Below are 20,870 nucleotides of genomic sequence, written 5' to 3'. Positions count from 1 at the left end.
TACAAGTACGACACAACATGTGGTTCATGCACGATGGAGCTCCTGCACATTTCAGTCGAAGTGGTCGTACGCTTCTCAACAACAGATTCGGTGACCGATGGATTGGTAGAGGCGGACCAATTCCATGGCCTCCACGCTCTCCTGACCTCAAACCTCTTGACTTTCATTTATGGGGGCATTTGAAAGCTCTTGTCTACGCAACCCCGGTACCAAATGTAGAGACTCTTAGTGCTCGTATTGTGGACGGCTGTGATACAATACGCCATTCTCCAGGGATGCATCAGCGCATCAGGGATTCCATGCGACGGAGGGTGCATGCATGTATCCTCGCTAACGGAGGACATTTTGAACATTTCCTGTAACAAAGTGTTTGAAGTCACACTGGTACGTTCTGTTGCTGTGTGTTTCCATTCCATGATTAGTGTGATTTGAAGAGAAGTAATAAAATGAGCTCTAACATGGAAAGTAAGCGATTCCGGACACATGTCCACATAACATATTTTCTTTCTTTGTGTGTGAGGAATGTTTCCTGAAAGTTTGGCAGTACCTTTTTGTAACACTCTGTATATAAAACTGTGTCCTGTTTCGTGAAGAAGTCCATACGTTCGTTCTGCATATCCTCGTCACCCAAGAATCGTCAACCCTTCAGCGTCTTTCTTACGGGACCGAAGGCGTGATAATCACATGGGAAGCAATCAGGACTGCAGGACGGGTGCTCGAGTGGCTCCCATTAGAGTTGGCGTACTTTCTGCGTTATGATATTTGCGATAAGGGGACGTGCGTTATCATGTAGGCTCACGGAACTTGGTGCACCATTCCACAACGGCGGATTTCGACACACACGCTGCAGCAAACATATTCTTCATTCTCCGATGGATCTCTACCGCTATTTGCCCTTCGGCAGCCAATAAATGAATAAAAGCAGGTTAGTCTTATTTGGACGAATTTGGTAATAACATCGCCATCTTTCATGTTTCCGAATTTAACGCGCGCACGTCGGAAAGACCCGAATGCCACACTGATCCCTTGTCTATACGTCGGTTCTTACATACCCGCATCGGAGAAGCGCTACTCTGCAATAACACGAGGAAAATTTTTGATCGCCTAATACACATCGCGTGAGTTTTCAAGAAACTGTGTGTGGTTGTGACGGAACAGAATCCCAGAATTTACAGTTCTTTAAAATGAATGCGGTAGTTTTTCACTTAGGCTGTTTTTATTTAGACTTTTTCTTTGTTTCACCACTAGTTTCGCCTTTTTAAGCTCTTATCGAATGTTAAGCTATATAAAAGTGACACATACATTAAAATGGCAGGCTATTCACACGATTTGATTCTGTACGTTTGGGTCTAGAAATTTTACTTTCTTGATATTTCGGGGGATAGTAGATAAACCACCTGCCAAACCATCAAGAACAGTACAACTTGTAAATCAAAACGAATGGAGCACATCATGTTGAAGTGCTGCCTTTTTCATATGTATAGTACCGTTTTCTACTCTGAAAAAGCCGAAATTAACTGTGAAAAGAAGTATTAGTCTAAACAAATATAACGTACGGGGGAAAGTGTCCCACCTGCTTAATAAATTTGTGGTTGAGTCGCCCACTATGAACAAGGTATATGACACACTTACGAGACAGCAAACAAAGCCTTCAAAAACCTATATAGGATGTACCTAACAAACAGACAGCACTGACCACGGACAATTTTCGGCACGACACCGATAGGACCAAACAGTGATTGCAAAGTTACAATGTTATCATCATCATCATCATCATGTGACGGTGAGAGTGAAGAGAGCGAGTGACAGTATATTGATTGCAATACTAACGTCATCCACTACTCAGCAATATACATGTTGTTGTAGGGTAAGATGCTAGAGAAACGAGATTATCCTAAACACATCATAAAGGTTCTGGAAGATATGTATACAGACAAAGATACATGATTATTAAAACAGGTGTCGCAGTTTCAGATATGAAACCTGTGAATCAGAGTGTCAGACAAGGTTGCTCTTTATTTACAGATCGGAAATTTTGTTCAAAAATTGCACGTAAGACACGCACATGAAACATGAATAATTTTGCTTGAACACAGGACAAATCAAAATGAATATATCTACTACAAACGGCTGTATCTATTCAATGCTTCGCGATATGCTGGTATGAGTTACAGAGAATGTAAAAGAAAGTTCAAAATTTGTTTTGCGTACTTTGTGGTTTTTCTGTATGACTCTCCTTAATCACAAGGTCAACATTTAAGCGATAACCCATCTCACCGATTCATTCTGAGGCATATTTGGAATCACTGACACGAGGATATTAGAAATGCTCATTTCTGAGTTCTGGAATCGTTTAGGCCAAATAGGCACATACATAAGGTCTTCCAAATAAACCCACAAAAAGAAATCAAAGGCCGATGATGATTATGATGTTTGGTTTGTTGGACGCTCAAGATCATCAGCGCCCATACAAATTCCCAATCTGTACGCACTCCAATCTAGCCACTTTCACGAATGATGAGGACAACACAAAACACCCAATCTCCGGGCAGAGAAAATCCCTAACCCGGCCGGGAATCGAACTCGGGAATCCGTAATCCAGAGGTAGCAACGCTAGCCACTATACCACGAGCCGCGGACAATCAATGGGTGCCTAGTTCTCAGATCTCGAACTTCCATATCGCATGGCTGGATGCTTCAACCTGCTGAAAGAAATTTTGAACTTTTTTTACACTGTCTGTAATTCTTATCGAGGTACCGCTGTGCATTAATTAGAAAAACCGGTTGTATTCGCTACATTCATTTTGAAGTGCCTTGCACTTGTTTTAAAAGCATATTTTCATCTTACATTGACACGTATAACATCTGTAAGACGTTATGTGCTGGCTGTCCTGTGACATACTGATACTCTAACATGCCACATGTACATAAAACGATTTTTTCAAGCATATTCTCACTACTTTATCACGAAAAAGACAGGTTACAATGTGTAACAGGGCGGACCCATTCACAGCCAACAGGAAAATAGGGTACTACTGACAGCCGGCCGTGGTGGCCAAGCGGTTCTAGGCGCTTCAGTCCGGAACTACGCGGCTGCTACGGTCGCAGGTTCGAATCCTGCCTCGGGCATGGATGTGTGTCATGTCCTTAGGTTAGTTAGTTTTAAGTAGTTCTAAGTCTAGGGGGTTGATAATCTCAGATGTTAAGTCCCATAGTGCTTAGAGCTATTTAAACCATTTCAACTACTAACAGAACAACTTTTCAAAACCGGTTTTCTTGAATCCATTGCCTACTTAACATCAAACTTTACACAAAGGCGAAACGTAAGAGATGCTGCGCGTGTATTCCGAAGAAACATTGTTCGAATTCCTGTTCAGCTTTGTTGAATCCAGTTCTTTTTGGTTCCTGTTTTACTTCAGGAGAAAACTTTTCGTTTTCTTCGGTCAAGGCTGTTTCTTTGCTTTCTCGTTGTCCAACTGAGCTAACGTGCTATCTCTAACGATTCTGATGTCGGTAGGTCGTTAAAGCAGAGCACAAAAAGGGAAACGACTCTCTTGGACGACAATTTCATTATTTACGTCTAATGAAAGGAAAAGAAGGTTAGCTACTGTACAACACCCGAACAATCATCCCTGTAGATCAATGGTTTTCATCATGTGGTCAATTACCCCAGGAGTAGTAAACTAAAATATTCGTAGAAGTAAAAACAAAACGGTTCGACTGTGGTTAGCTAACGAAACTAACTAATTTATTACAGATGGTTCAAATGGCTCTGAGCACTATGGGACTTAACATCTGACGTCATAAAGTCCGCTAGAACTTAGAATTACTTAAACCTATCTAACCTAATGACATCACACACATCCATGCCCGAGGCAGGATTCGAACCCGCGACCGTAGCTGTCGCGCGGTTCCAGACTGAAGCACGTAGAACCGCTCGGCCACACAGGCCGGCTATTACAGATCATTACTCAAATGTTCAAATGTGTGTGAATTCCTAAGGGACCAAACTGTTGAGGTCATCGTTCCCTAGACTTACACACTACTTAAACTAACTTAACGCTAAGGACAACACTCACACCCATGCCCGAGGGAGGACTCGAACCTCTGGCGGGAGGGGCACAGATCATTACTATTATCACTATTTCGCAAGACTGTAACATTGATTAGTAAGCCACCACCAACTAACTTTAAAAAAAAAATACTAACATTAATGCGTGACACAGTGCGTTGGAAGTTGCAGGTTATGAGAGGAAAGTACGAAAAACATCTTTCTCAGATAGTCCATCCACACTACACGCACACATACAGATGACATGTTCTTAAATATCTCGTACAAACGTCTGCTGCGAGTACAGGTAGTTATTGCAATGAACCAGCTATTACTTTATTCTTCACTTTGCAAAAGATAATTAAGCCGACCGATACGCAATTATATAATTGCTACTACTTTGCTGTAAGGCCTACACATTATTATTATTATTATTATTATTATTATTATTATTATTATTATTATTGGTGGCAGTAGTTGTACAAATGGCACTGACATCCTGATGTCTTCCAGTTTCTATCACTTTAAAAATAAGGAGTCCAGCAATCAAGTGATTTGCGAATAGTAATTATAATAGGCTATACATTTTAATTTGATTGATTTTAAATTGGGATAGAGGGTGTGATTGAAGTAACTGTTACCAGGGAAAGGAGCGGTGCAGAGGAAGTATGTCTTGTAACAAGCGCTAATCTCAAACCAATCAGCCTTTTCTCAGGAGTTGTAGACAGTACTCGCTATGCACTGAGAGTTGCTTCATCATTCTATTAAAAAAAAGTGTTTGAAATAAGCAGTTCAAACTTTATCAATGAGTCATTAGCTCGTGCTTTTAAAACTCCAACAATAACTTAATATTTATTTTTCCTTCTTTTAAAAGTAAGCGTTCAAAGAAAATTATTTTTCATTCTAAAACATAATTACGCCGTGACGTTGATGATGCTAGAGGTGAAGATGCATGGGAGCAGGGGTTCCAGCTAATATTTGATTGCACTTATGGGTAACTGTCTCAGAAAAGTTGGAAATCATTGCTGTAGAGCAACTATAGGGAAAGGAAATCAGCCGTTATCTTGTTGCAGGAAACCGTTCTTTAATTTCCTGACGTCATAAAGTCCGCTGGAACTTAGAATTACTTAAACCTAACTAACCTAAGGACATCACACACAATCATGCCCGAGGCAGGATTCGAACCTGCGACCGTAGCTGTCACACTGTGATTTGGGAAAACTGCTGAAACCCTAACTCAGAACAACAGGCCAGCTATTTGGACCAATTTTTCGCAAATACGAGAACTGTGTTTCAACCAGCGCGCCACATTGCCCGGTGCCACAGCCTGGCTGTTTCTGCGCTCGATCCAACATTCTAAAAATCTTTAATTTTTGTAGGTCACTAGGACGAATTTACTTTTTATAAAACTGTTCGGTTGTGACGTCAAAGACGAAAAAAAAATAAAACCGCCATTGATAAAAAGAGAACGCAGCTGCCGAAGTGTCCCGGTAGCGGGGGCGCGATTACATTTCAATTTTCAGGAGGAATGCATCGCACAAATAGTTTGCAGGTGCATATTTCCGGCCTTAATTTGGCGGCTCGCGGCGCCTGCATTGCGCAAAATATGCCAGTTATGGCTGCAGCTTCAGAGGGAGCGGCTGCAGATGAAATCGGAATCTGGAAAATGCCGCGATATTGCGCTCACTGAATATTTTATGAAGGGCGCAGGGGGTGGAGCGGTGGCGCACGGGGGCCGCGGGACCACCGCGGCCGATCACCGGCGCCGACGCCAAAATTAATAATAAGACCGCCCGGGCCGCCAGGTACACGCGGACGGGTAAATGTTTAAAAATTTTCCAAACGGCGAATTACGACTAATTGCAAAATGCTGGGTAACTATTGAGGGCCATATCGTCCGCCGCAAAAAGAGCGAGAGGACGGGGTATATTTATTTTTTGTTCCCTTCACGAACGACAACAAAGAGGGTAATATTTGCTGCTAATGCGCATGAGTGAACAAAGAGCTGTCCTACGACAGTATTTCCAGAACAGATTGAAAGCATCTCGCGTATTGCTACTGAGAGCTGAAATCCAACCACAGAAAAATGACACTCAGTTTCGTGGTTTAGTAATTACAAGAACCTACACAACACATACGTTTTGGCAGCGTTATACCACAGTTTCGTTACCACTTTCATCCGCTACGTAAGTGGTACTGTCAGAGAGCAACTGGGAGATTTATCAGGAACGAAACCACAAAAACTCTTACGGACGATACTGCGGTCCTCTCTGAAACTGAAAGATGCCTAAGAGAACTGAAGTGTAAGGAAGTGCGTTCTTGGCATTTGATACAATCGGAAAATGATTAAGGAAAAACTAAAGTCCTTGTTCTGGCTGTGTGTGAAGAAAGGAATGATACGGGACAGACGAGCAAGAGCTGAAGTTGTCGAGAGTTTCACCTATTCTGTGGCATTGTGGCTACCACAGTTGCACATATTAACCTAGTACGTCTCCCCCCGCAATACAAACTCCAACTCAAGCCTCAGCCCGCTGCTGTTCCCCTTCCAAACTTACATCAGCATTGCTGAGGCTCTCCAATATTGGAATAGTACCTTAGCAATGAACAAAATGGGGTTAATCCTGCCTGTAGCTCAAGTGTAGGTCATATACTCGTATTAATCAAACACAGTGGATTCTCCTCTTTATCGATAATAATGATGTAAGCCGATGCAATGAATTAAAATTTGTACCAGCACCGGGATTCGAACCCGGTTCTGCTGCTGAGGCGGTAGTTGAGTCTGTATTGGTGAGGGAGACATACTGGGGTAATCCGTGCAGCTGTTGTAACTTTGCTGTGTAATGGCTGGCATATCTGCCTAGTATGTAAGAGACCCAGGTTCGAATCCCGATGCTGTCTGTGTAACGCTGTTATAAACGAGTGAATTCCTATGCTACTGTTGGCTGGGAGACCCCGAAGGGCAGTCTCAGCTGCCTAAACGGAAGGTTTTTCTGGCCTTATTTTGTGAAGTGAAAAAGTTGGGTGTTTAAGCGTACCTGGTAAGTGTAGCTGACTGCAGTGAGTGTCAGTAGTATAGTATCATGTTTATCCTGGATGATGATGATGATGACGATGACGATGATGACGATGACGATGATGAGAGAATGGAGAGGCTGATACCCGGCGCTGGCAAATAGCCAATTCTTCTCGAATAACACTAAGGGGCCCGCCGAGTTGAACATCCCAATCTGGACGGACCACCAATTGTGTCACATTGTCTTACTCCATGAGCCACTTCGGCTGCTTATTAGGAACTTCCCATGACCATCCCTCCTCCCCTTCGCTGTAAAAGCAAAGGGAAAGCAACCAACAGAACGTATCAGGAGATTACCCATCCAAGTCGGCGTTGCTTGTACCTTCAATAATCTGACGAGTGACGATGTATTCAACTATGTCATTGGCAGAAATGTTAGTGAGGATTGGCGTTACGAAGTATGAACGCGCTTTCTCACAATAACGGTGCCAGTCTCGGTATCACCAAGACATGGTAGTTCTTACAACATGACCTGAGCAGCATTCAGTTAATGAGTTAGACAAGTTTTATCTACACTGTGTGTCCCGACAGCAAGCTGTCACGTTCAGGAGCCGTCTGTTTCATGCGTTTTGCGTTAATTAGTTATCTGCGTGCCTCTCATTTTTATTTATTTATAATTTTTCGCAACAAGCGGATTTGAATACACATTCGATAAAACTGTGACACGCGCTTAAATATATGAGAATACGAAGAGCTTGCAGGGATCCTGGTAAGTTGTTATACGTGTTCCATAATCTCTGAACAACATGAACTACTTTCGTACTATAGAGTTAGCCTGCGAAAATATTACTAATTTATCTTGTGGCACATACAGTAGACGTCAACTAATTCCACTTTGTAGTCAGCATGCCTGATTGCCACGTAGAGGTCCCACCTTAGAATTGCAACAGTGCCAAGGAATATTTCCTTCGTACGAAGTACTGAACGAGAAACAGTCAACAGTCTTAAGACAACGAAAGAGTTACACCTTGACGTAGCGGCTCCGAGTTTGAAAATCCGATATCAATATTGGGGGAACGATGTTCTATCCAAATGCCCCTTCATATTGGTGCGTAGTTTCGTCTTGGATAGGAGATGACAAGGGGGCGTGATTTACTGAGGATGAACACGGAGTTTAGTGGTTGCTTACACTTGAGATACAGGAAATCAAATACGGAGGACAAACACTTAGTCATGAAGTTCATGCGCTGACAAAAACGGAAAGTGTTACATTAGGTTACATTATGAGAAAACACTACCAAAACGTTAGTCCAGAATGCCATACCAGCAGAATATGTTGACTAAAATTTCATCCTATGCAAGCTATTTTTCAGCAGTTGGAGTACTGAAAGCAATCATTCTTAGAGATGAATATCGGTGTGAGTAAACGATGGGTATTGGGTGTATAACAATACTAGAACGTTTCACGAGGAGATCGTAACACAGCATTCCCACAGGACGTGAACGTGTAGCTACATTTACATCTATACACTCAGTACCTGGCGGAGGATTCACTGAATCATTTTGTAACTATTTCTCTATCGTCTGACTATCGATTAGCGCCAGGAAAAAAATAACTCTAATGATTATATATATATTCGCATTAGAGGAGAAAGTAGCGAATGAAATTTCATGAAAAGATCTTGCTCCAATGATTGCCACCTCAACTCGCTTATCATCTCCGTCACGCTCTCTTCCTTATTACGCGATGATACAAAACGAGCTGTGCTCCTTTGAATTTTTTCGGTGTCCTTCGTCAATCCTATCTCGTAAGGGACCCATGTTGCCCAACAACATTCCAGAAGACGATGGACAAGCGTAGCGCAGGATGTGTCTTTAGTAGACCTGTTGAATCTTCTAAGTATTTTGCCTACAAAACGCAGTCTTTGGTTCGGCTTCCCACAACATTTTTTATGTGATCGTTTCAATTTAAGTTGTTCGCAACTGTAATGTCTAGGTATTTAGTTTAACTGATACCCATTAGATGTGTGTGAATAATCGTGGAACCGAAATTTAACGGATTCCTTTTAGTACTCCAGTGAATGACCTCACACTTTTCATTATTTACAGTTGGCTGCCACCTTTCGCACCAAAGCGATATCTTGTCTAAATTATTTTGCAATTGTTTTTGATCTTCTGTTGACTTTATTAGAAGCTAAATGAGAGTAGCATCTGCAAAAAATCCAAGGGGGCTGCTCAGATTGTCTCCTAAATCGTTTACATAATTAGGAACAGTAGAGAGCCTATAACATCTCCTTAGGGATCGCCAGACACCAATTCTGTTTTCCTCTATGAATTTTCGTCGTTTACTATGAACTGTGACCTTTCTGACAGGTAATCACGAATCCAGTTGTAGAACTGAGACGATACGCCACAGACATTCAATATGATTAGAAGTCGCTTGTGAGGAACGGTATCACAAGCCCTCTGGGACTAGAAACAGGGAATCAATTTGAGATTCCCTGTCGATAGCTCTGTGCGAATAAGAGCTAGTTGTGTCTCACAAAAAAAAATGATTTTTTCTGAACCAGTACTGACCGCGTGTCAATAAATCGTTTTCCTCGAGGTAATCTGTAATTTTCGAACACAGTGCAGATTCCAAAATCATACCGAAAATCAACGTCAGTGATATAGACCACCGGTATTCGGTCCGACTAGAAAATGTTAACAACGAAGTGAACAGATGTTGGGCCAGTAAGGACAGAAGATTATGGTATATCGACCCGTCGACGACAAGGTTATAAGAGACGGAGAACAAGCTCTGGACGTGGAAGGAAATCAACCAGGTTCTTTTCAGAGGAACTGTCCCGACATTTGCCTTAAGCGACTCGGGAGAACCACGGAAAGTCTAAATCGGGATGGGCGGACTAGCATTGGAATTGCTGTCCTCCCGACTCTGAATCCAGGGTTTTACCTCCGCCCACGATGTGGAGTCGCACGCAAGCGATTCTGACACAACTCGACAAATATAGGTTGGCGATTTGTCTCGTTGAAGGTACATGTACTTGTAGGACGCCGTAGGGAAGCAAACGGATGTACGATATCGGACAGTACGTTATCGTACGGTAAGGCAGTGATATGCCACGACAGATGCAACAGGTGCCCCATTTCATCCAACGTAAAAATCCCTCGCACGAGTATGTAACAAATTGTTTCCTGGCTGCGTACTTGGGCTGATCCTTTGGTTCTTGTGGACACCACAGCCGATTTCCGGTACCCGGGGGAAGATGGCTTTCTCTAACCTGGAAATACTGAGCATGTCTTTCGGAATCATTATAAGTCGATTGCAGTCTTTGCCTACGGGCGAGTACTCTACACAAGATGACAGCTCTTTTCCAGCTCCTGTTGGAAGTAAACCTGGTAAGAAATATTTCTTTTCTAAATAATGCTATTACAAGCAGCAGGAAATGGCCAATGGAAATGCCTGAATTCTGTTAGAGAGGCCTGATGCGCTGGAAGGCCTCAATGTTGAAACAATTTCGTGGAGCGGTTCCGTGGGCGCCCGTGGCGATTTAGGAATCAAGTCGTCCGCGCTGTGGGGTTTACGTAGTATTTTACGAGATGCGTCTATGAAGTCGGGAGTGAGTGACACTCAAATATTGAGAAAGATATTCAGATGGTAAGGAAGTATAAAGGAATTTGAAAGTGTGTTACCAGGTCGGAGTGTGGTATTCGCCTTACTAATTTTCTGGTGTTGTGGGCGAGTGTAAGGATTTAGTAAGCGAGCACTTAGCGAGCAGAAGCCTCATAGCAAAGCGTAGATCCATCAGCGAGACAGTGTGAGGATGGAAAAAATCGACCGGTTAAAACCGATACTGGAATTTTAGTTCTGAATAATTTTTGGGCTGGTCTCCGTTATAGCAGGTATTTTTATTTTTTCCTGATATCTGGATACAAAACCGATGTACCACTTTGCCACAGCACTAACGCTAAAATTTTTGGTTTTTATATAATTTTTTTTCTTTCGAGTCGAGTTTGGTAGAAAGTTCTGTAGCTTCTGAAGGATTCGTGTCATCGTCGAATGATATTGATGAAAGAAGTCGATTTACAGGTCAACACTTTAAAGAACGACTATTTATGTGGCCTTAAATATTGCCCAATGGATTAATGCGTTATTGAAACTGTAGTAAGTGTCATGTATTTTTTCCTGGTAAATGCTGTATTTTGTCTCCTATCTAAATTGTTCATTTGAATTCTTTTGTGAGCATTTTTCTTGTTATATCAATAAAAAAACAATTGTTTTCAAATTCTCTCTAAAAAGCAAAGATATATTCGGTTAAAACGGGTTTTTCATTCGAAGTAATTAAAGGAAACTCTAAAATTTTGCACATAAGTTATTATGTGTCTGTCACTTCTACGAGATAATAAATAAACAAGGATGTTATGGAAACAGTAATAAATTAAAAAATTAACAATTCATTCACAGTTTACCATAAAAATAGCTGAACTGCTGTGTCCTCATAGATGTTTATCTGCTTGTAGCCATTAGAAATGGACAACTTGCCACGAAAAATAGATTTTCGAAACTCCAGTTTTCACCTTTTAGCACTAACTACTCGTAATTTCCGAATAGTGTCATCTTCGATTAGGTGAATGTTTTGTGCTATTCGACCCGTCATTACCTTTTTTTTTTTTTTTTTTTCAAGAAAAGGAACGCACAGTATACGCAATACGTTTTCTTTTATTTATCTACTTTTTGATATCTTGGTTTTACCTACCTTGGAACATATAATGCAAAAGCCTGATGGAGTCTCAGATCTTTTCAATCTTTGTTCGATGTCTGCGTTTATTGCTAGAATAGTAGCAATAAAAAACCGAAAATCGGTTATTTCAGAAACCCGTTGTTTTGAAAAGTTTTAACAGTCACGTTAAACTGGATATGAAAAAAAAAAAAACGGTATAGTTGAACGGGTTTCCTCGGTGATAACCGCCATCCCTAAGATGGTGTTTGACGAAAGTGACCAATCTGACCGGACATGATTGAAGTCATTTATGTAAATTTTTTTCCGTAGAAACTGGAAGTGTAATGTTTCGTGTGATTTTTTCCTTTTTCACTTTAAACTGTTATCCCCTTTTGTTTATGGGAGAGATTATCGGCGGGCGTTACTAGGAACAAGCTGGAAACGTTATCGTGACCGTATGTGATGCCAACACTTCTTTAGACTCATGTCATGGTACAGCAGTACTGAGGACAACTCCTGGTCCGCAAATAAACGTTTCCGACGCAACTCCACGGAAGTTGGGATATAAGAACATTTCAGCACCCAACACCTGCCCGAACAGTACACGATGTTAGCATCGCCTCATGTGGTTTTCGTATCCCGCCGTCATTATGAACCAACGTGTACAGTGTGTCATCGGTCCGCGGGAAACGTTTAGATTCTTCGACGTCCAACGGCAGCGTCCCCGCACGAACGCCCTTTTTCTTTCAATTTCTGTGCCCTGGTAGTGGTGTACTCACGGGGTGGTGGACAAGGAGCCAGTTCTGGATGGTACCGCTGCTCTCCGATTGTCGTTGTCGAGCGCTGAATTAGCGACAGACTTACAGCACTGAGGCCTGTTTATCCGCTGTTCCAAGCCGTGACAGTACACGCGAAGCCTGTTCAAATGGCTCTGAGCACTATGGGACTTAACATCTGAGGACATCAGCCCCTAGAACTTACGTTAGTTAGGTTTAAGTAATTCTAAGGACATCACACACATCCATGCCCGAGGCAGGATTCGAACCTGCGACCGTAGCGGTCGCGCGGTTCCAGACTGAAGTGCCTAGAACCGCTCGGACACAACGGCCGGCACGGCGAAGCCACTCATCATCATGTTGTTTCCTACACAACTCAATGGCGGCGGTGAATGTTTTCCTCGAATCAAGGTAGGCTTACTCACGGTACAACAGCGATAAAGTCGGCAAGGTACTACTTTTACAATGACATTAATAAAACGGAACTGAAGACTAAATATTCAATGCTGATCTACAAAAGATTGGCATCCGTATGCATGTTATTCACAAAATTAAAAACAAAAATCCATATTTGTTTTTAAGCGAATGAAAAGTTCAAAACCCGAGACCAGTTTTCACGCGCACATTGCATCCGTCGCTTTCACAATCATGTAGATCTGGAAACAGAGAATCCACCACTAGTGAGCGCGCCGAAGGTAGCCGAGTAAAAATACTACATTTCAATGTAATTCTTCAGTTTTCACTGCGTGACCGCTCAGTCGACAGTTTCCGAAACGGAAACTCACAGTAATTCTTAGAAAATGACTCGGTATATTTCTTATTTCTTTCCATCAACGAACTGTTGGTTGGTTGGTTGGTTGGTTGGTTGATTTAGGGGAGGGGACCAAACTACGAGATCATTGGTCCCATCTGATTAGGGAAGGATGGGGAACGAAGTCGGCCGTCCCCTTTCAAAGGAACAGGATTCAGGGAAAACCTAAATCAGGATGGCCGGTGCGGGTTTGAACCGTCGCCCTCTCTAATGCGAGTCCAGTGTGCTAACCACTGCGCCATCTCGCTCGGTAACGAACTGTTCATTTGTCTCCCCTCCTCCATCCCCCCCCCCCCCCCGCCACGACACCCACCCCATTGTAACACAGAATTTGGAAAAAATTATATTTCATCGGGAGACACTGATGGAGCTTTTTTGTTGTCTGTTATTTTGATGGGAGCAAGCACAAAAACTTTATACTGTTAAACGATAGAAGCCACGATTAGCCATCATCAGGACAACTGAGCAGCAATGCTGTATCAGAGAAAACCCTTCTTCCTGAATCCCCTAACTTTTCTTGTAAATTCATTTTCCCCGACAATTGTCGGTTTTTCAGACAAGCCACTATACTGAAACTTCCTGGCAGATTAAAACTGTGTGCCGGACCGAGAGTCGAACTCGGGACCTTTGCCTTTCACGCGCAAGTGCTCTACCATCTGAGCTACCCAAGCACGACTCACGCCCCGTCTTCATAGCTCTACTTCCGACAGTACCTCGTCTCCTAGAGCACTTGCCCGCGAAAGGCAAAGGTCCCGCGTTCGAGTCTCGGTATGGCATGCAGTTTTAATCTGCCAGGAAGTTTCATACCAGCGCACACTCATAGCTGCCGAGAGAAAATCTCATTCTCCAAGCCACTATACTGTTGGACAGTATTATTGTCCGTCACCTTTGATGGGTGTGAACAATGTAGATGTGTGGATTCGGCAGTGGCAGGAACACAGAGCGAGTTGAAACTCTTGGAGAGAACTGTGGGTCTCAAACACTCACCGTGGCCGGCGGCGGCTGCTGCGGCGTTGGCAGCGGCTTGCCACCTGAGCTCTTCCTGGCGATCAAACTCTGACACTTTCGCTGCCAGACGCTGGGCAATGGCGGCTGCGAACAAAACAAAATCGCTTATGTACTGAAAAATATCTGCCTTTGTCATAAGACTGTCCGCAATATTATTTGCATTCAAAATTTAACTAAACCTAAACTCCAGTAAACTGGGTACTCTACACCACTAATATATTCACCGGTTTTACAGGTCTCTTTGGAAAAACTTTTCATGTTACGGAACAGTTGATGACATGTTACTCTCGTGTAGGAAAAGCTGGGAAAACTATTTCAGGAGACGTCAGTACAGAGGAGGTAAACATACAATCTCCAGTGTACCATTATGGCAAATTTTCTACTAGCAACACACACTACAAATCAATTTATACATGACTTTGAGCATCACAGTACTAGGCATAGTTTTTTTCGGAAAGGGCACAAAAAGAAAAACAGAACAATAATCAGTTTATTTCCAGATAAAGTGGATTACAGACGAGAAGTAAAACATTAAAATTGTAAAAGGAATAATAAAACATTATGTCTTCATATTGAACATAGATATCGAGACTGTAAATTTCAATAACTTTTCAAAATTTCTGAACGGATGTCGAGGCAAAACATTTATTCGCACTGATTATAAAATGGAGACATAAAATTTGCAGCCTGAAAACAAATTGTGAAGCAGGGTTGTAGCTTTTCTCTAGTGTTTATTTGCATACCACGGAAGTAATTAAGCAACTAAAACTAAATTTTACAGCTGAATATCAAAATTGGGGTAGTCACAAAATTTTGTAGGAGACACACAACAATCAACACACAAAGGACTACCTAAGATAGAGGAAGAAAGTATCCTTCAACAAAACAAATCTACTGCTTGACCCACTGACCTAAAACTGATCATGATGTTTCTAAAAACTTACGTTTAGACGAAAGACAGTATAGAAACGAACCAGGGACGGAGGTGCTTTTTTACGTGTATTACTGTGTTACCTACTGCATCAAATTACAAGTAACCATGTGAATAAAAAAAGACAATCTGTCCGTACTTTTTACTTGCAATTTTTAAGTGAGTACTGGTACAGTATCGATTGTAGAGTAAGACTACGTGAAGAAAGAAATCCGTATGCCCGACCGGAAAATTAACGTAGATCTCTGTCTTCCATGGCATAAACTCTACTGAGGCCCTCACTGGCAAATTCAAAGCTTCCACTTGACAATGACGCTTATCCACTAGTCACAGGCTTCAGATGACCACTATTGAGAGTTGTTGTGGGACTAATCTTCTAGATAGACTGAAAATAAGAGCTGGAATTAGTTCCTAGGCTGTGCATGCAGCACTCTCAGACCTGTCTTTTCCTTTCCAGGGGCTCTAATCCAGCAAGGTAAAAGGCAGGGTGTTCATGGTGCATGAAAAACAAGAGTACTGGCAGATCATTGTTTCGTGCCGGGCTGTGATACGTGTTCCTACGTGTGGGTAGAGTATTTTGTGAAGTGAAACGCTGCCTGGCATACGGGTTTAACATGTCAAAAACGGTCATTAAGTACGCGTTCCTCTGTAGATTCGAAGTATCGTTCTTCAATGAGACGATATTACTGCTTATACAGAAAATTAATCACAAACTCATCGACGAGTGTGTCTGCGAAGGTGTACGAAGCCCGCACTACTATTTTGGACAAAGTGGAGATGTACTGCCATTACCATCCTATCCGACTTCTTATGAATTTTCAAATGTGTATCCGAATGTTGCGTTTCGAGCAACAAACTGTTGCGTTTGTGTTATTACGGATAAGTGAGAAATGAAAGTGAACGAGAGAATAAATCCGCAGCAGACAGATTACTGCTGTGAAAGAGTGCCAGGGTTGTAGCTGAAATTACCGTTCTCATTCAACGGACGTTTACAGAAAAGTGTCACACAGTCTGTAACGCCGGAAATGCATATCCTCCTATTTCCATCTATTGTACTATTATTTTTTTCCTTGTTTGGTTACCTCAAGATATGACATTTCTGTCTCTTTATATATTGTAATTGTTTTACTGTTTTGATATATATATATTTATGCACTTATGTCGATGTATAATTGGTTTGTTTCGTAAATATTATTTGTATTTTTACGCTGGGTCTTGCCAAGGGAAAACTGCTATCGAACGATTACATCGATGGGTCGTGTGAAGAATCAAAGTGTGTAGGATCCTTGGTAGGGTTAACTCTGCCGCGTGGAGCGCGGGCTGGGCAGTGGGGGTGTGGCGGGAGTAGCGAGTGGAGCAGGTGTGTTGTGTGACGCTCCCGCGAGTTGCCGCGCTTTCGGGGTTTGGCAGCATGTAATTGCGCTCGACTTGCGATGATAGTTTCTGACATGGTGTCGCGGACGGGAAACATTAACTAGCGCACATCAAGAGCCCGTTTCGCCTGGTGACCGTGTCGAGAAGAAGGCGCGCCAACATCCAGCTTCTGCAACAGCGACGGCCGACAATGAGTGACTGTCGCCACCTCCTCGATCGACGGCTTCAAACCTTCAATCAACCAACAAGGAAGACTAAAACCACGTAAAGTTTCAGAACTGTATGGCAGACCTCAGCTTTTAATCTTGTTCCATTTGCCTCGCAAAATTACAGCAACTTAGCATGAACCTTTGTTGCTCATTGTCCCAATTGCATTGCCAAGCAGGGTCCCTTCCTTTTCCGAAATGAACCCGAGTGTCGTTGAAATTCAAACGCCAGCATAATTCCATTTCACTGCTTTAATTTCAAAGTTCAGTTTAAATCTCAGAGCTGGCTACAATATTCAGATTACACAAGCACGAATTAAGAGTGCGAGCTTTGTTACCGTATTTTAGCTTACCTGTGACTGCAGCTCAGCTTGGTACGTACTACATTTTACTATTGTTAATTGTTCAGAATCATTTAATTCAAGGTCAAAGTTAAATCTCTTATTTCTAAATTGCGTAGATTCAAGTAGCTTTTGAAACGATTGTTGAGGTAGTCCAAGACTAACTGTATTTTACTGAATTTCGATGTGCTTCAGAAAGAAAGCTCACTATTAACTTCAGTCACTAAATTAACTTTCGATTTTCCGGTTTTATTAATTCTTTTGCTAAATTAAGTCAGGGTGTAGCGAAATTTATTACTTCTGACAAACTTTCAGTTTTCACACTACACGTGTCAACCTTCAGTTGCCACGCTTCTAGTGCTAATTATATGTGTAATAATCTTTCTTTTTCAGTTACTATAGTAATTGTCCTTAGGACTGGCGACCGTGATTTCCCCCAAATCTCAAATACCTAATTACCGCTAGTTAATTGTTAACGTAACGGCTGCACATTTACCTTCTTTATTAACTCTACCCCTTTTCAAAATTAATTTCCACCGGTTTCATTAGCACATTTCCTTTCATTTAGATGTAACCCTTTCCTCCCTCTTTACCGACAGGTTAACTTCGGTGACGATTGCTTTTCCAAAACTCCCATTAGGTACACGCGGTTTCATTTTTCACTGTCATTAAGGTCGGTAAGTGAGGGGGAGGTTACACGTGGCGACCTGGTGATAGGACAATCTTCGGATTTGAGGTTGTTCTGGACACGAATTTTGTATGTTGCAAATCTCGTAACAAAGTACTGGTTACGTACAGGCCGTTACGTCAGCGAGAATAAGTAGTGGGAGTAATCCTAATTAATTTTGAGATTTGGCATTTATATTGAAAAATATTAAAATGAGTGAAGGCAACAATTGCCAAAATTTGGTAGACTTGGATACGGAACAATCGGTCGAACAGTGGGAAACGCGCACGGCGGTTCCCATTGTTCAGGGGCAGGCGGCTAGCATGAAAGACGCGACCGCCGAAACGCAACAAAGAGCAGAAATGGAATTCCAAACTTTAGAAAATGTTTCGGAATCGGAAGCGAAAATCAAATCTGTACCCCTTGATGATGAATACGGGGGAACATGTATAGAGGAACCAGCTACGGAAGTAAAACCGGTAGTCTCCGGGAATTTAACTGATTTATTGAATGTTTTGATTAATGAAATCAAGAGTCAATCGGCAGAAATTATAGCTCTGTCTGCCAAGCAAGAAGCTCAGTCTGAAAAGATTGAACGAAAGCTAGACAATCAGAACAAAGCTATTAATGTTGTTAACAACAATGTTGGAGTTGTTAATACAAAAGTTGATAAAATCAAAGAAGATATTGTTGTAATTAATACCGAAATCGGTAATCTTAAACAGGAAATGATAGGCGTTCAGGCGGAAATTGCGAGCATAAATACTCGTTTTGATTCCGAAATTAGCAGAATCGAGAAAAGTGTAGGAGAAGCAGTTGCTCCGATCATTGAGAATAAGGTGACGGAACAAATTCGATTAGTGAAAAAAGAGGATCAACAGAAGGTGGAAACTTTAAAGGCTTTAGTGTCCGAAGTAGACACTAAAGTGAGGGAGCAGGCTAATACCTGCGAAGAGAAAAAGAGGGAAGTGGAAACGCTTGCGACAACCACTTGCCAAGTAATTACGAGAGTGTCGGAATTAGAAAAGAAACTTGACGAAAAACAGAGCTATGTGCCAATCTGTGCACATAGTTCGGAATTGTTGACGAAAGAGGAGCGGTTCGACCCCTTGAAAAAAGGCGGTATACACGCGACGGATTTCATTAAAAATTGTGAAAGAGTTTTACCCAGATCATGGACTAATGAGAGAAAAATTAATGCGGTTATTGATGTGCTGGCTGGTGATGCCAAGCGTTGGGGCTTAAACCTCGACATTACGAACGTGACTTTTGACGAGTTTAAAAATTTGTTTCTGGCTGAATACTGGTCAGAGCAAAAACAGCAAAGTGTCTGGCGCGAATTTGTCGTATCGAGGCCTTTCGATGCGAATTCGCGCGGTTCGATGAGGGAGTTTTGTGAGGGCTGGATCCGCAAGTTGGAATATTTGCGTGATCGCCGCACGGAATCCGAAATAGTCTGGGAACTCTACAAGAAGCTTCCAGATGATACGAAACGCTACGTAGGAAGCAATTACAGGACAATCAATGATTTCCTGGAAAGAGTTGAGGACGAGGACAATTGGCGCAATAATCGCGACAGTGGTAGAGGCCGTGGTAACAACAACGGGTACCACCCCAACCATAACAACGATAACCATGGGAATAATGCATACCGCAGCAATAACAATAATGGTTCGGACCGTAATAACAATCGGTACAATGCAAATAATAACAGGAATGACAGAAACCAGTATCATACTAACGTGATACGGGCTTCACAGAATAGTAATAACGCCAGAGGGTGTGATCAGCCGCCTCAGCAGCATCCGGGGAGCGTATCTGCTGGGACGAGACAGGGAAACCATTAGCCGCGCCGGTGAGGGGCCGAGCGGGCGTGGAGAAATTTTGGCGGCCCAATAACAGGAGAAAACCGAGGTGTCGTCGTTATGAAAATTCCGTATGGAATAATCAACGGCGGGAGAGTGTGCCAGTATTGGGAGAAAGGAGTGCGCCCACAAGTAGTAGATCAGCTGTATACACGGCAGTAGAAGGTACATTCACTGTCTGTGAGAACAATTTAAGTAGTGTTCCGGAAATCGATTATAAGGTGCCAGCTGTAATACCCACAGCGGAACTGGAGATTGAGTTTAAGAATGATTCGCAATTGTTGAGAGAAGATCAGATGTCGGATAAAACGTCCGTCATCGAGCGAGGGGATGCAGAGAGGGATGAGGTCTGGTTAAGGCAGTTCGGTCGCTTATACGACGAACTAAGAGATTATAGGGGCCTGTACGGGAGAAGTATTTATGGAGAGCGCGGGCAGAATTTGCCGCGTCTCGTCCCGCAGGAAGATAGTGCTTGTGAAATGATAGAAAGTTCTGGCCCTAATCGGCAGACTTTACTAGAAATAGTTGATGTTAAGGGGGAGCACGAGCAAGATTCGTCGTGTTTCGTCCCACAGGAGTTAGATGTTGAAGTAGTAACGGAAAGTTCTGGCCCTAACCGGCAGACTTTACCGAAAGTTGTAGTGGTAGAAGTAGCCGACCCATCCGACGCGAACATCCAGTTTAAACATTGCGAGAGTATTAAGGAGAAAGATTATGAAAATTTTAGTGGTAGCCGGACACGATTGGTAGAAAAGCACATAGATTACAGCGTGTACGAGGTTAGAGCTGACGTTATACGGTCAGACGGTAGCAGTGTGGGTTGCGCAGATCCAGAGGAAGTAATTGCAGATACTACTGGGCACATCTCTCCAGGTAGATTGGCAGATGAGATCAATCTGGCCAAAGAGGAATCAACAAAGGTGACAATTAGTGAATTGATAGCAAAGCAACACTCACTAGTTGACGAGTTACAGGAAAAGGTTTCGGTATTGGAGGCGAAGCTACAGACTAAGCCTCAGGACAAACTTGTTGAAATTAAAACTGTAAGTAAACAGAGGCTGAAAAAGCCGCCAGATAAATCGGATTTAGGATCAAAGCCGGATGGT

General features: G+C 42.4%; 1 protein-coding gene across 2 annotated transcripts in view; it reads right to left on the bottom strand.

The window, feature by feature from the left end:
• Positions 1–20,870, bottom strand: part of LOC124712055 — a 550,487-nt gene that overhangs the window by 233,171 nt on the left and 296,446 nt on the right. For both annotated transcript variants that reach the window (XM_047242349.1, XM_047242350.1), the window contains exon 4: positions 14,360–14,464. In XM_047242349.1, coding sequence (XP_047098305.1) covers positions 14,360–14,464 — 105 coding nt within the window. The remainder of the gene's footprint in view (positions 1–14,359; positions 14,465–20,870) is intronic.

This window comes from Schistocerca piceifrons, chromosome 8 (genome assembly GCF_021461385.2).
Source record: "Schistocerca piceifrons isolate TAMUIC-IGC-003096 chromosome 8, iqSchPice1.1, whole genome shotgun sequence".
In the NCBI taxonomy this organism is placed as follows: domain Eukaryota; kingdom Metazoa; phylum Arthropoda; class Insecta; order Orthoptera; family Acrididae; genus Schistocerca; species Schistocerca piceifrons.
This window is presented reverse-complemented; position numbering and strand designations above follow the sequence as displayed.